At 30.2% G+C, this 16,207-nt stretch overlaps 2 protein-coding genes across 4 annotated transcripts in view; one reads left to right on the forward strand and one right to left on the reverse strand.

Moving 5' to 3' along the window:
• Nucleotides 1-9,451, reverse strand: part of LOC100165716 (glutamate receptor-interacting protein 1) — a 16,113-nt gene extending 6,662 nt beyond the window's left edge. The window contains exons 1-10 of one of the 3 annotated variants that reach the window (XM_001948099.5): nucleotides 9,225-9,451; nucleotides 8,556-8,651; nucleotides 7,805-7,955; nucleotides 5,089-5,376; nucleotides 4,716-4,891; nucleotides 4,130-4,216; nucleotides 3,886-4,018; nucleotides 3,587-3,816; nucleotides 3,209-3,412; nucleotides 1,002-1,133 (exon numbers count right to left, since the gene is read on the reverse strand). In XM_001948099.5, the coding sequence (XP_001948134.2) occupies nucleotides 1,002-1,133; nucleotides 3,209-3,412; nucleotides 3,587-3,816; nucleotides 3,886-4,018; nucleotides 4,130-4,216; nucleotides 4,716-4,891; nucleotides 5,089-5,376; nucleotides 7,805-7,955; nucleotides 8,556-8,651; nucleotides 9,225-9,315 (1,588 nt within the window). In that variant the 5' untranslated portion in view covers nucleotides 9,316-9,451. Of the gene's footprint in view, nucleotides 1-1,001; nucleotides 1,134-3,208; nucleotides 3,413-3,586; nucleotides 3,817-3,885; nucleotides 4,019-4,129; nucleotides 4,217-4,715; nucleotides 4,892-5,088; nucleotides 5,377-7,804; nucleotides 7,956-8,555; nucleotides 8,652-9,147; nucleotides 9,177-9,209 lie in introns of those variants that run through there. The other 2 variants (XM_008185111.3, XM_029489283.1) reach the window with 2 other exon arrangements.
• Nucleotides 9,452-11,061: 1,610 nt separating this feature from the next.
• The window catches only part of LOC103309519 (sodium channel protein Nach-like), a 7,403-nt gene continuing 2,257 nt past the window's right edge, over nucleotides 11,062-16,207 (forward strand). Inside the window, exons 1-6 of the mRNA XM_029489285.1 lie at nucleotides 11,062-11,595; nucleotides 12,224-12,424; nucleotides 13,413-13,569; nucleotides 13,664-13,809; nucleotides 13,949-14,054; nucleotides 14,478-14,754. Of these exons, the coding sequence (XP_029345145.1) occupies nucleotides 11,441-11,595; nucleotides 12,224-12,424; nucleotides 13,413-13,569; nucleotides 13,664-13,809; nucleotides 13,949-14,054; nucleotides 14,478-14,754 (1,042 nt within the window). The 5' untranslated portion in view covers nucleotides 11,062-11,440. The remainder of the gene's footprint in view (nucleotides 11,596-12,223; nucleotides 12,425-13,412; nucleotides 13,570-13,663; nucleotides 13,810-13,948; nucleotides 14,055-14,477; nucleotides 14,755-16,207) is intronic.

Consider the following 16,207-nt stretch of genomic DNA (forward strand, 5'->3'; position numbering starts at 1 on the left):
ACCCATTTGAACCCCCCATAAAAAAATGAGATAGGTCCGAAATCGATCGGTCTAATTTTTTAAACTAACGAAGCTACACTTGCCGAGCGTAACTTTGCTTATGTTACACAAGTGTAAGACAAATACCAGTGTTACATCCTTTCAAATGCTTATAAAAAAATTATTTAAAATAATTTTCAATTGCTAAAGTATCAATATTTTTTAATAAAGAAAACAAAATAGTTTGTTATATCATACATTGTTATTATTCTTTATAGAAAAAAAAAACTAAAGAAATTAAAATTTGAAATTGTCCGTGAACAGCAAATTTTATGGTGTATATAGATAATAGAATGCTAATATAAACATTCAATGAAAATTTCAAGTATCTACGGTAATTTATTTTAGAGTTACATCAAAAACCAAAATCTATTTTGTCAATAGGTAACTGATTTTGCGTATAAATTCCTGTTTTTCCTTAATTTTTTTTTGTTTTTTTGCCGGTGCTTTTGAAAACTAAATAAAATAAAATAAATTTTAAATTTTGGCCTTCCTAATGCACCAACTAGTTAATCACTTTCCTATCGAACAAGATACTGAAGTTGAAAATCTAACCATTATTTCGACTACTTGTCGTGTACACAGACACAAAATAAAATACACATAATTTTAAAATCAATACATTCATCGCTTTGCTCAGAATCTGAAATACGTACTTACGATTTACTTACCACGTAAATACGTAATGTTCGGTATAGTCAAGCGTATAATATGACTTTTTAATAAATTAAACAGCTCAACTAATCAAAACTGCTTAGAATAATTTTTAAACGTTACTAAATATCATAAAAATCATGAACATTATAATTAAACTTGCATGCTCAATATTAATTTAACTTTGATTAGCCTATTTCTGTAAATTCGCAATAAACGAGAAATCAAAACTAAATAGGTATGTAATTTCTTTAAATAATTTAACCAGAACTTAATGTTTAATAATATATTTTGGTAATTTTTGATACCTGGTGATAATTCTTGTATAGAAATTGGTAATCGGGAATCTTCCGAACCTGTGATGGTAATACCCAAAGGTTCTCCTTTTTTGTATAGTTCTACTGTGTACTGAACCAAATCATCTTCGTTTTCATAATCATCTAATAAACCAAATCAAATAATCATATTTAACCCACGTAATTCCAATTTTTTATACTACATGTTTCATAAATCGTAATGTTTAAATGTCCACTGGTAATGAATGAACCGTACTATTTAAGTGAAAACTCAAGTTAGGTCCCGAAATATTTTATCGCTTAAATTAAACACGAGTTGAGTCCTTGGTATAGTATTTCATAATTTACTCGTATTATTGGATCCTTCATAGGTACTGATGTACCTACTGTGGTAGTATTTTAACTTTATGTTGTTGATAACGACGTCACCGGACAGTTGTCGTCGGATAACAAATTGAAACTTGCTTTTTTCAAATGCTAGTTTCACCTCAATATATTTGTTTTAATAGACATTTTAATTGGAATTCAGAGTGGAATTTACACATCACTTAGGTTTTCAGCGGGGATGGAAAACGTTTTTGATTATTACGTTTTTGATTAACGTGGAGATTGGAACTTAAACTCCTTATACCTTTTTTTATAATACCTACAATTTTATATATTCATAGCATATATTTTTGCTTTTTATTTTGGTGTCTTATTTTTACAATTATCCAAAGGTGAGCATTAACTAGTTAAAAAGTTAAAGTTAAGTTAAAAAGTTAATTTTTTTAAACTTTTCAACTTAACTAGTTAGTTTATTTTCTGATCAACTTATGAACTTAACTATTTTAACTTACAGTTGAAATAACTTAGCTTTTCTCAGTTGATTTTAAAAAAATCCATCAAGTTAAAAACTTTTTGAATTTTTCGTTTATACGTAAATATTACTATGTCAGTATAAAATAAAAATAATCCAATACAAAAACACAAACATTTCTGTTCTTTTTCTTGATATAACATAATTTTGTGTATATTCATATATTTTATTAAGTTGTAAATTATATATTATGCGAGTTGCAATCATAAATGTTTTTAAAAAATGTATCATTTTAAATATTATAAATTGACAATTGTTATGTTTTAATGTTATATAACTTATATTATTAAATTGCTATATTATGTAAAACAATATATTTGTTAAATTATTAATTTGAGATGAGTATATAGTTTAAATTAGTAAATAATAGTAAAGTAAAAGTAAAAGGGTATACAGTGCATCATGATAAAAGTTCAATAAAATTGTTTTTATAATTTATAAATCAGAAACTATAAAGACACATTCACTCTTTATTTGATTTACATACTAATTAAAAAAAAAATAGATTAACTTTTTTTAAACTGAGTTAAGTTCATATTTTTTTTTCTATTAACTTTTAACTTATCGATCTTGTGTCCTCTTGACTTAACTTGAGTTAATTATTTTCATTAACTTGCCCACCTTTGCAATTATCAAATAATATTTAATCATTTTACTCAATTTTTTTTCAATTTCTTGAACATTTATATTAAATATTGTATAGGTAATAATATGTAAAAAATGCACTTCAAATACAAATATGAGTATATAACAAAATATACACTTTTATGGAAAAAGAGCTAAATATATGTAAAATAAAAAATATTGGCTCAAACTCCTACCTAGTATTATGAAACAAATGTAAATATTTTTTAGCTGTGATTTGAATGATTATTGAAAAACATGTAAGCTCCTAACAGTCCTAACGTCCCTAGACTTAAATTAAGATATTATTTTATCAACGTAAAAGTGGAAGAAATTAGAAAGTACGTTTAGATTTATAAAATCTAGGTGTCACATAATGGTGCAATTTAAACGAACAAACAAATAGGTTGGTAGGTACATGACTTAAATATACCTACTTAAATATATTTAAGCCATGGGTAGGTACTTATTTCTTATCAAAAATGTAATAATACTTATTTATAATTAAATAATTATTGCCATTATTCATTGTATTTTTGTAAAACTAATATTATAAAACTATCTAATTATAAGGGCGATATATTATTTTCGACAAAATAAGGGGAGGGGTGGAAAATATAAATTATAAAAAGCGGAGCGATGCCATCCCACCGTATCCCCCCCCCCACTTCTACCACTGCAGTTTTAAGTTATAAGACGTATATCGCAAGTGAATAAATCGCATATAATATATTACCTATCGCTGTATTGGAAGTCCGTACTCGCAGCGTCACCACGTCTCCGGCTTCTTGGAGTATACTACTTGCTTCTTGTCTAGTGCAATCACTCAGTGATTTATTATTCACGGCCAACAATGTGTCGCTTATTTTTAACGTGCCCGACCGATGAGCTATAGATCCAGGTACGATTTCCGAAATACACACTTGCCCGTTGCCATCGTCTATAATACAATACATACGAGCACCGATTAATGTGATATGATCAATAGTTACAAATGTCCACATAGCATAACAAATGCGAAAACAGATTATTGTCATTGTATTATATTATACACTGTAGGTACTTGTACATATTATTATTATACGCAATATACATATACGATCACGGTTTATACCTGTTATTGTGATTCCGAGACTTCTGTAGTCGTTTTTCAGCAGCTTCACTGTGAATTCTCCCGACGTGGGAACTACAAAGTCTGTTATATCAAACTCCACCTTAATGCAGGCATTTTTTACTTCGGGTCCTAAAAAATCGTGCAGTGGTTGCTGGAATAATGGCACGAAACTGGTGCTCTTGCACCCGTTCACAGAGAGTATACGATCGCCAACTTGCACGCAACCAGTCCTAGGAAAAAAAAAATATTTAATTAAACGAGAAAGTTACAGGAAAAAGGACATTTAATATGCAATAAACCTGTCAGTGGGTCCCCCCGGTTCAATATAACAAACGACGAGTGCCAAGTTATTCGATCGAATATCCATTCCGAACCGACCATTTTCGTCTGCCACCAAAGTCAATATAGTGTAATCTACTCGGACCACGTTGTCTATGCACATAATAATTTTTGTTAAAATTTAAAATATTTATTTTTAAATTATGGTATAATGATCAGACGACAAAGTCTACATGACTATTATAATATAATGAACAAGCTTACGCGTTTCCGTTGGTTCCCAAACTACCGGATCGATGGGATCTTCGTAGACGGAGTACAAATGTTGACGCGAATCGTACGACGAGCAATCTATAAACGTGTAGGTAATAGGTTAGGGTATGTATTATAAAAATTTTACATAAATATATCGGTACCTTAGTACCTATACCTAATGCAAGTAGCATATTTGATGGGAATGCAATAAAGAAAATCCCAAAAACTGCTCGAGAACTTTATTAGGCACCTACTTTTTTTTTTTTTTTTTTAGTTTGCAACCGACGGCGCCGCGGGAATTGCTTGCGCATTACTTCCGCGACGAAATTAGGTACCTACTTATTTACGTTGATAATAACTTTGATATAACTTAATTTTTAATTAGAAAATATGAATTGTGCAATTTAAATTTACAAGCCATACGAGTTTATGTTTAATATGCACATAATCATGGTTACAAGCCTATAGAATGATGGTTGGTTACACAAAAATATGAAATAAATTGATCGACGTTGAAAAAACAACGTTTTAGAACAATTATATAACTTGGACGGGTATGTTCGAATACGGAATTTTATGATACATTCGAACTTACATTCGGCGTGTATTAAGTCTGTGGTAAATGCTGGTATTATTTCTAGTCTGAGAGTGGACTGAGCTCCTCCACACGTTCGTAGCAGCTTGTACACATCACTGGCCGCTGTCCTTAACCCGGCCACCCTTGTGTCATTGACGGCCACTATCTGGTCACCAGGAAATATAGCACCACATCTTCGGCAAAATATAATTTCACATCACGGTAATATGCATTGTCAATATGGTATATATGGTTAGTATATTAGAGTCTTATTAAAGATCGCCAGCTTAAATTCTAAATTTGTTTCAATATACTATTATATTGATATTGTAATGTGTATATAAAAATTAAATCTACAGGTACGGCCGTACGGTCAATAAGATATACTTACCGCTCGGCAATGCTACCAGGTTTTACGTGATCAACTACGACCGCGCTATTATTGATCGTGTTTGTCAAAGTTAAGCCTAATTGGTGTGGTCTTGGACTTTCAACTTCAACCAACATTGGACAAGTGGTGTTACCTACTCGATCCGCCGCTGATACTTGGTATCGCACGGTCAATCGGCATGCTCCGTCCGACTGTCTGAGTATTGCATCAGCGTCAGCCAATATCAAGCCATTCAATGAAACGCCGTCGACGGCTAATAAATGATCACCAACCTTAATTGTGCCTTCTCTAAAAATAAATCAATGTATTAAACATAAATTAGGTACTTCACTTATTTATTAACCTAATATTTTGTAGTCACGAACAAGTAACAACACTATATCTATACAGATTATATATAGTAAGTAGTAACAGAAAGACACTGACAGATGAAAAACAAAATTGATAGTAGTTCAACGTATGAAAAAATTATGAATATCATATACTATGGACAATGAATAATTTAAGATTTACTTAAGACCGAGAATTTCCAAAAAGAATATTTTGAAAAAAGTTAGGTTTTACGTTTAAAATTAATTTAGGTACTTCAAAAAAATAGGTATTAATATTTAAAAAAGCAGGTAAGTGGATGTTGCTCTGCTGTACAGTAGATTACAAGTGAGTCATTGTATAATGCATTGCATTATAATTGAATTCAATGATATAATATCATTGCATAAGAAAAACGATTCTGAGCGGAGACGGTTTGTCAGTCTGGATATTTTATATTGTTATTATTTATTTTATCATGTAAGTTGAATTAATATTATAATATTATTATTTTTTATTCGTTTCTATGGTGATAAACAAAGCGTTAGAAATTAAAATCACATTTTTAGCGTTTTTTCGTAATTTTTCGGTGGTTTTCCCCGTAGCATTTAATAATTATTGAGAAAATCAAAAAATGACCTCTTTAAAGTACCATCTTGATCCAATTTGCTAAAAGATAAGGTACTATATGTTGAAATCGAAGCACTCCTTCTGGTAGAAATTTTGTATACAGGATATAAAAATAAAAAATAAACACCATTGTAAAACCAATAGCTTCCTCGCTCCGCTCAGAATCTAAAAAAAAATTAATTAATAAACTACTTTGCTTAAATACACGTTTTTACCATCAACATTAACTGTCTAATAATTAGATTTAAAAAATAGCTATTTTGAACTTTTAATAAAAAAGTTTTAATTACATTTAACATTTTTATCTTCAGTAGGTATTAAAAAATGAAAATCAGCAACTTTATACAGAAATTGTAGTGCGAGCGTCTATTAATTATATATTTAAAACAATTTAATATTGATTAGAACAAAAGTTATTTAATTTTTCAGGTCATTCTGTTACACCTTGTGTACAGTTTTTAGTAAAAATAAACTATATAGGCATGTAGCAATAGATTAGATATGTGCCTATTGTATTAATATATACATAATATGCTTATTGCTTCTACGGTTATTGTATATTTGTATCAATTAAATACTGAAATTTAAATTTCCTGTACAGTCTATTTCTTTATATTAATACCTCTGTCCTCTATTAAAAACGTTTATATTTAAAATGTTATGGTAATGTAATATGTATATGATGACAGCAGGATAGAGGTATTGTATGCAAGACCCTCTTGAAGGCATTTCACATTGAGTCGTCACCTAGAGCGGGTTTTTAATCAATTGGACGCGTAACAAATTTGTCGTATACTTCAAGTATCTATCAGTTTGATAAGTCTCAGACCAATTTCATACGACCAATTGACTGTACCCCGCATAGAGCCCTACGCGTTTATGGTATTCCCACGGCCAGTCAGAAAAAAAATATACCATTGAGCAATTATTGATGGTTGACGGTTTTTTTTATTCAATAACATTTTGACAGAAATTATTGTATTTTAACTATTATTTTGAGAGTGACCAAACGTAAGAGAAAAAAAATAATGATAATAAGTACCTAATAACAATTAATAAAAAAGTAATAATAGTAATAATAACAACATTTTTTTTTGTGATGGCATTATTGGATGAAACTGAAAATAACATTAATGTAGGAGAATTTTAGCTCAATGGAAGAATAAAGAGGTAATTAACATTGTAAATATAATATATGCTATAGTGAGAGAGAGAAGCACAATTAGTATCTAAATGGATGTTGAAAATAACCACAGTTAGGTAGAGACATAGGCACATAGCCATGTATAACCGTAAATAGGTTACTATATGAACTGTCATTCTAACAGAATGACCAGTGGGGTCGACGTTTATTAGTTTATTACATATTTTGGATTTATTATTAATAATAATTGATTAGTTTGTAATTATTTAATAATTTTTATTTATTACAGTATCCGTTTTATTTTATGGAATTAATTGGTTGTTAATTAGCTGGAACGAATTGTTTTCATATAATAAAATATTCTCATACAGGTTCATTGCTGGTTCATACTATCATCGAAGCATTCGAAGCCCCCAAAGTGTAACGCACTAACGCCACTGAATAGAGGCTCGCCAAAAACATTTTTCACATAGTCCCAATATCCACAAAGCCATGATCACTGATCATAATTCATAATAATGTAAGTGTATAACATTATTTATGATTATGAATTATGAAGAGTTATTAATTTTTATCAATTAACATCGTTTGAACAAAAATCTGGACTTAATTTAAATTTTAATAGTTACAAACCTGTCGGCAGGTCCATCGGGTCTGACGTGCGTCACGGTCAACGGCTTGCACATGTCAGGGTCCGGATGTGCACCACCACGCAGCACTATCCCGAGACTACCGTCTTCTCGTTCGATGAACACGTCTATGATTTTGTGCTTCACATACTGATCTGAAAATAAAGACTAAAGACGTATACAAACTAAAATACCTATCAAGTTATAAGAAACTTGGGTTTTTGTGAAAACAAACATGTATAGATGTGTTTTCTAACTGTTTCAATATCCTTAATCGTCTGAGCCTTATTAACTTTTCATATGATAAGATTTTAACTTTTATATTTTCATATACTTTTATCTATTTTAAATATTTAATATCTATTACTAGATATTATAATAAAGTATCTAATATATATTATGCTCAAAAATGATCTTTTGGCGTGATCTTAATATTTTCATAGCACCTTTACAGTTCTACAGATACATTACTTCCCATGCGAAGCTCCATAATTAATTAAACAATATAGATAATTGGTTATAATAATATAGCTACCTACATAATATTGAACAATTAAGACTTTTACAGCAATAATGTGCGTGTACAGAGTGCCTATATTATATACTATTAAGTTAATTTATGTATTCTCTATTGATTATCTTATATATTATTTTATATTCAGCTTAAGCCGAAAAATAAAGCCTCAGGATTCATAAACAAAATTATATTTGTATTATTATATATTGTGTATAGTATGGAAATATTATACCCGTACATTGATCTGTGTAGTTGCTGGACTCGTAAATCGCGTGCTTGGAGACCATTCGTTTGTCTTCGCTTTTCTGAGTCGAACACACCTTGTCCAGAAGCCCTAAAATGAAAAATTACAACTTACAAGAACGCGATCGTAAATTTTCCGTTGACCGTTCAAATCGGGATTGATAAACTGAGTACCGAATAACCTTTTCTCGGTTAATTGGGTCCCGGGAAAAAAAGAAGTATTAGGTAAGTTGAGTCCTGGTAAAAAAAGGTTAGTCTTTTAGTTCAATTTTTTTTTTAATCTAATAATCTTGTTCAGATGTAAAATTTTATAATTATGGTATAAATTTTATAAATTAAAAATCTTGAGGTAAAAATTGTAAAAATTAAAAAATGAATTTCATTATAATTAAAGTAAAATTCATGACGTGCTTATAATCTTTATTATAGAAGTCAAATTTTATAATTGTGGTATAAACGGTGGGTACTACCCGGTGGGAAAGTGGGTTTAAAGCCCGGACCCAATTTATACCTATACTAGCTTTTTTCTTCGGGACTCAATTTACCGCGTTTAAAATGTACACACATTCGATGCGGACCCAATTTACCTAGCCCCGCTCATATATAATATGTCATATATTTTCGAACGTAGGTATACAATGTTGCTCACGTGTAGGCTCCTTACATTTGCTCGTGGACTTCCGGTGTTGCACGGTTTGCTTCGGAGACGTGTGTTTCTTCGATCGCAGCGTGGAAAACTTTAACGACGAAAACATTGCGCCGTCGTCATGCTGATTTGCGGTACAGCGCAGTCAAAAGAGCGACACGACGAGATGACGGCGCGGTGTACACTAAACCGTACACTCTAGACACAACCGTGTCGGTGATCCATTTGGCTGAAGTTTAATTTTGGAACACACGACTCACTGCTGTATACTATAATACACCCGCGTCCCTTCCACCGATGCCGAAAACGACGAAAAGAAAATATACGATTTAAAAAAAAAGTCATCGTATATATTATGCAGTACACACTTACGCCTCCGTCGTTAAAGTCGCCTTTTGCCAAACTGCACACAAAATAATAAATATCAACCTTTACGTGTAAAAACAATTACAAAAAAAAGACGGAAAAATAAACAAATTAAAGAAATTCTATATTTGTTTTTATATACGTCCAAGGACTGCCGTTGACGCGTTTTGCGGTGGGGGAGTGAGTCTAATTATAGAGTGAAGGGATTGGAGACAGGAATAACGAATGAACGTGAAGGCTCATATATACAGTGACGTATGTTAATAATATTCAACTGTGTGATATTAAAATGTTTAGAGAAAAAATGTAGCTAAATTAATTAACAAAATAAACTATTTTTTCCCATTGAATTAATGAAAAAATATTGTTTTTAACAATTACAAAAACTATATTATTAAAACTTACCTACATTTAATTCAACTATCAAACATTATTATGATTTACTTTTCAATAAACAATAGTTATTTAAATTTAAACGCATATATCATGTATTTAAGTGTAAATATCAATAAGTCCCTTATACAGTTCAACAGCTGTACCAGTTATAATCATACTAACACTGGTGCTTTTCAAAACATGACATTAGAGTTTTTAAACTCTAAAAAAAAATTGCATGCGAATATGTCCAAAAAATATAAAATAATGTCCTTAAAACAATCAAACATAATATTATATTAAAATACACATAATACATAAATATATTAAAAATTGGATTGTTCATTCAAAATGTACTTTACAATACAAAATATTCTAATACCTAGATTATTAGTCGAAATTAAACAATTCGTATTCGCGGGAGTTGTAACTATGTGATACTAACAATATATGTCTGTAAAAGCATGAATGACACGTTTGTGTAGCGTGAATGAGCGCACATGTACGAAATAAATCTAATAAAAAAAACTTATGAATTTAAATATTTTTTAAAATCTAAAATTTAAGAAAGACAACAAATTATTTAAAAAAATTATTAGTTAGTTAAAAAACAAAACAGCATAAAATATAAAAATAAATAAAATATTATTTAACTGCTTCTGCTCTAGTTTGGTTTGCAATATTCATATGGTTAAAACAAACATATATATATATAAAGCCATAAACATCTAACCCAACGAATAATACACACTAATTTGTAGGTACCTATAATTTAGTAATGAATGAAGACGATTATTATTCTAGTTAATAGTTATTACATCGCTTACAAAAAAAAATACAGTGACCAATGTGGAATACTGTACCTAATTACCTATTGTCTAAGTAAAACTTTATAAAAAAATATATTAATATTAAATTTAATTATCTAATGGTTAATACTTAATATGATAGATAACTATATAATATTATAACGTCTATACGACTATATACATCATAATATTAAATCGATATAAATTCTGAGATATGATACGAATTGTCTAATAAGCCGCTCCTTTAATAATAGGATAATTTTTTTTTGTGTTATTTTTATTCAAATAATGGTGGTTGGTTAGATTAAAGGATTAAAGCTCTAGATCAAATATTTATTCAAATGTAATATAGTATTTTTCGCCGATGAATATTTTCAATGTCATTAGTTAACTATTTGAGGTAAACTATGAGGTATAATATACTGTATATAGCCCATATAATATATTATAGTCATAATAATTGTTATCCGTGTCAAACATTAAATCCAAAATAAATCAATAAATAAATATATAGGTACCCTTGTTCGACACCAATAATTTGAGTATATATTTCGTACACGCCAGATTGACAGAGATAACTTTTTCGCGTTTTCACAGTCAATTATACCTGCATGAATATAAACACATTCAACGGTGCTTGTTCGTTACAATACAAAGTAAACCGTCGGAGAAACAACATTAACAATGTTTGACGGTTTGAGTAACACAGAGAAAGTCGACACGTCGAAAACAAAGCTATTGAAGACCAGCATGCGTCTCCAGTTCAACGAATTTTTCAATCACAGTACATTACATGGCGTTAGATACATAGCACAAAGCGATCGACCACTTCACGAACGGTATTTAGATTAATTTGATTAAAATTACACTTGTCTCACGGGTAACGGACGACCGAGGAAAAAATATCAGCAATGAAAAATGAAGATAAAATATTCATTATACAGTACGATTCATCGAGTATCCTTATTCTTCGCCACCATTCTTTCTATAATTATAAATTTATACAAATCCTGATTTTTGAAATTTTTATATAATAATATATTATACACAAAGACAATGTCTTATAATTATATAAATACATATCACTCATATCCAGTGCTCGACTTGACAAATAAAAATATTTATAATTAATCAATTAAAAAAAATTCATGTTAATGAATAATGAAATAGGTACATAAGTAATTATTGTAGCCTATAGGTACCTATTATGTATAATATTATTATAGTTATAAATTATTATAAACTTAAAATGACAATAAAAGTAAATAAAAGAATAGTTTAGTAATAATTAGTTTAATTGTAATTCAATATATAACATTAACAATATTATAACCACATTATATAATATAGACTCTTTACAGCAACGAAAAATTGCTTAGAAATAGTAAAATAATTATATTTTAAAAGGAAATATTTGTGTTTAAGACTCATATAGTCATATATTATATATTTCAATATTTTATATAGGTTCATGTGGTTTAGTTTCTTATCTGTGGGAATCGTTGTCACTTCTATCATTATAATATCGCTCTGGGAGAAGTTTCAAACAAGTCCGACCATCACCGGTTTAGATACGGACTTCCACAGCTGGGACGTACAATTTCCAGCTATAACAGTATGTCCTAAAAGACCAACTTCCGATGAAAAAGTGTGGGATTACGTCACGAGGTGAACATATTTTGATGATATAACGCGAGTATTTCTATAGCAAATAGGCAGGTAGGGATACTTTTTTATTTACCTACCGCTAGTGCACAGAATTTGTATGTTTCTATTTCTATAGGTATATTATTGTTATATGATATATTATAATATATTATGCATTTATTTTATGTGATTAACTACAGTCTACAAGGACACGTAATCGTTTTATGTACCTCCGAAAAAAAAATGGTTAGACGTAATTATTGTTTATTTGAACTGTTGTGCACTACAAAAAGTTGAAACTATAGAAAATCTAAAAATATAGATTATCATTTCAGCACTTGAGATTGCAAATAAACAATTAAATATGAGCTTTGATGAATAAATTGTGCCACATAGGTAATTATTTAAAATGTAAAATATTAGTGACAGGGGTTAAGGTTGGTAGACGCAAGGAGACTCAGAAAAGAGTCCCCTTAACAAATTGGAAATTGGAATTAACATTATTCAGAGTTAAAAGTGGGATTAGTATGCTTACACAATCACTGTTTAGACATTACACATACAATTATGTATGAAACGTTTAAAATTATATGGAGTCTTGATTAGTTATTGTTTTTATCAAACATCAGCATGTCTCACATTGTCACAGCGGCGTATTCGGGGGGGGGGGGGGGGGGGAACCGAAATGTTAAGAAAATTTTCTAACAATTAAAATTATTTTAATGGTCTATGATAGTCTCTCAAAAAATCTTAAATTGTATTTAAAATATTTAAAAATTGACTAGGTATAAGTATTAACATTTTGTTATACACTTATGGAAGAACCAAGGTAAGCCACCACAGTGTAAGAGTTGATCAGCCCTACCCCCGGAGAAAAATCCTGGCTACGCCATTGCATTGTCATGTACCTACCATATTCTCAGACTCTTGATTCTCAAATGATAAAATTAAATTTCGTTATTGTATATAGGTACTTGTATAATATAACTTTAAACATATATTGCTTTAGTGTGTACGACAATAACACCGAAAATGAGCGTGTCGAGATATTTTTAAAATTCATTAACGAAATAGCGTCGTTCTCGTACGATAACGTCCAAATGTTTGAACAATTTTCTGAATACGATTGGCTACCAAAGGATAAGTTTAAAGATTTAGCATATCAAGTAATACTTCACTTTATATTATTACAAATTAGCTACTATATTATTTATAACTATTAACTAGTAAGTAATAACTATTACGATGCTTGACGTATAGGTAGTATATCATTGCGAGGAATTACTATACGACTGCACGTTCAAAGGCGAACCATACAACTGTTGTTTGGGGTTTGAGCCGGTGTTCACCGAATACGGATTTTGTTACAGTTTCAACGCCAAACACGTGGTACTGGATTGGCCATGGTAATGCAAATAATGCGACCCGACACGGTTAACGTTTTTCACTCTTTCACAATACGCATACATTTATGTATTATACCTATATATAAGTATGACGCAAGTTATCAGCACCCTTGAATTTATTTTATTTATCGGTCGACAGGATGGCCGAAAATTATTCAAAGGCCAACATAGAATACGTCTTCGAAACGGACAACAAGCTGACAATCACATTTAACATGGACAACGTAACTAAAAACCCGTTAAAGGTAAGAAGCATGTGCAATATGGCACGAAAAGCACAACAAATTAAAGTAGCTCTACATGCGACGTACATATAGCCTTATAATAGGTGTATCTATCTATATCACCTACTACAGTCTACAGCCTACTACCAACTTCTCTTCACTTAAGTGTATCTAAATAGGTACAACTCGACGATTTGAGGAGATACAACTCTTGGTATGGAATGGCTCTGGGTTTTTTTCATTTAAACGTGAATAAATAAAAAAAATTAATCAAATTGTTACCTAATATGACAATTGTAATGATGGGTGATTCGCCCATCGCACCCTCCAAGTACACCAATGCGTCCTTCCGTTAATACATATCCTGTCTTCACCTAGGTAATATTAAGTATTTAAGTACAAAAGTATAAGCTCCCTGTAATTGTATTGTCAATGATGCGGCAGGTATTCATACACAGCATGGACGACATGTTAATTGTAGACTCGTTACCGCAACACTTGTGGACCAGGAGGATAGCAAAAATATATTTCAACAGCAAACAAACGTACACCACCGAAGGCGCTCGACAGTTGACGATAAAGCAAAGGAAATGCGTTTTTCCAGATGAGATATCGTTATTGACAGATTCCAACTACACGTTTAGTGCATGCATGATTCAATGCCGAATGGACACCAGCAGGAAACTATGTGGATGCGTCTCTTGGTTTTATAAATCTATAGGTAAATGTAATTTAACTTTTTTTTTAAATAATGCCAACTTTACCGATCTACGAAGCGATTATCGTCCATGTCAGGAGCCAACAGCTGCATTATAGAGGGTTGTTTTTCGAGGGTTTTTCAACAGGATGATCTCAGTCGACTGCGTTTGATGCAGTTATGTCGATACACAATCCTTCATCTTCCCATATAATACTCTGTAGGTCTGTTGTAGTCTTGTACCATAATATAAAAATATAGTATTTATCAAATATCAAAATGTATACCACATATGGAATCGTAACCACTAACCATCCAGTATTTATGCGCGGTACAACTGTACAAGACTGTCAACCGGATGCCAAATTAGTACATAATATTATGATAAAAGATTTTATTGGATATATTATTTCTAATTGTACTTTTATAAAAATAGTACCTATATCTATATTAGTGTCCTATATCAGAACTTATAGAAAATAAATAAATATTAAAACTAGGACACTATAATAGGTGTCTATAGGTACCTAATTAGTAATTTCTACATAATTTTAAATATATAAGTACGGTACTTAACTGGTACCGTATACGTTATATGTATATTTCTTTACATAATATAGTAATATATTGTAAGACCAACTTTTTTTATTTATAATGACTTCGACGAGTAATATTTAGTACATTTCATTAACACGCCAAACATATGTAATGCAAGTATGTAGGTACTAAGGTACCTATATTTTAATTTCTAAACATATATCTATTCGACTTTACGCACTTGCCACTAAGCCAATATCGGGATATATAGTAGGTATCTACATGTATTTATATTATATCCGAGCACAGTTGGCTCGTAAAAAGGTAATTTAAGCGCAGTTGACTAATCTCCGTTAATAAAACTGATATATACGTCCTAAGAAACTGGTCTAATTTCGGCCTAGACTGCAGTAAAATCGTATACAAATTAATCCTGCGACAAATTTTAGAACATAAGTATTATGATGCCAGTTAATATATTATTTTATTTTGGCTTCCTACGTCCCTGCTATGGCTTACGACCACAAACCTGATGTCGATTTCAGATCCAGTCTCCTAACAGTATTATTAAAATTTTTTTTCTATTGAATAAGTTTTAAAAGTATATATTACCTATTATATATTATACGTTACCTACCCTATAGGTATGTAGGACAAATTATGAATTGATATAGCAACAAATCGTATTGATTTTTCCACGTAAGTATACCTATAATACAAGCAATATTATACAAATATATTTAGTAGGTATGCCTACCGTCTAGAAAAGAAAGTATATTATGTTAAATATACTGAGTGATTCTTTTATCATAGAACACTCATTATTTCAAAAAGTATAAAATTTTTTGAAAATATTTTTTTACATAGTTTCAAGTCGCTTATAAAAAAACGTTTTTCTTAAAAAATTATATTTTTAAATATTTTTTATTCGTATAATTTT

The sequence above is a fragment of the Acyrthosiphon pisum genome, chromosome A2, assembly GCF_005508785.2.
Source record: "Acyrthosiphon pisum isolate AL4f chromosome A2, pea_aphid_22Mar2018_4r6ur, whole genome shotgun sequence".
Lineage (NCBI taxonomy): Eukaryota > Metazoa > Arthropoda > Insecta > Hemiptera > Aphididae > Acyrthosiphon > Acyrthosiphon pisum.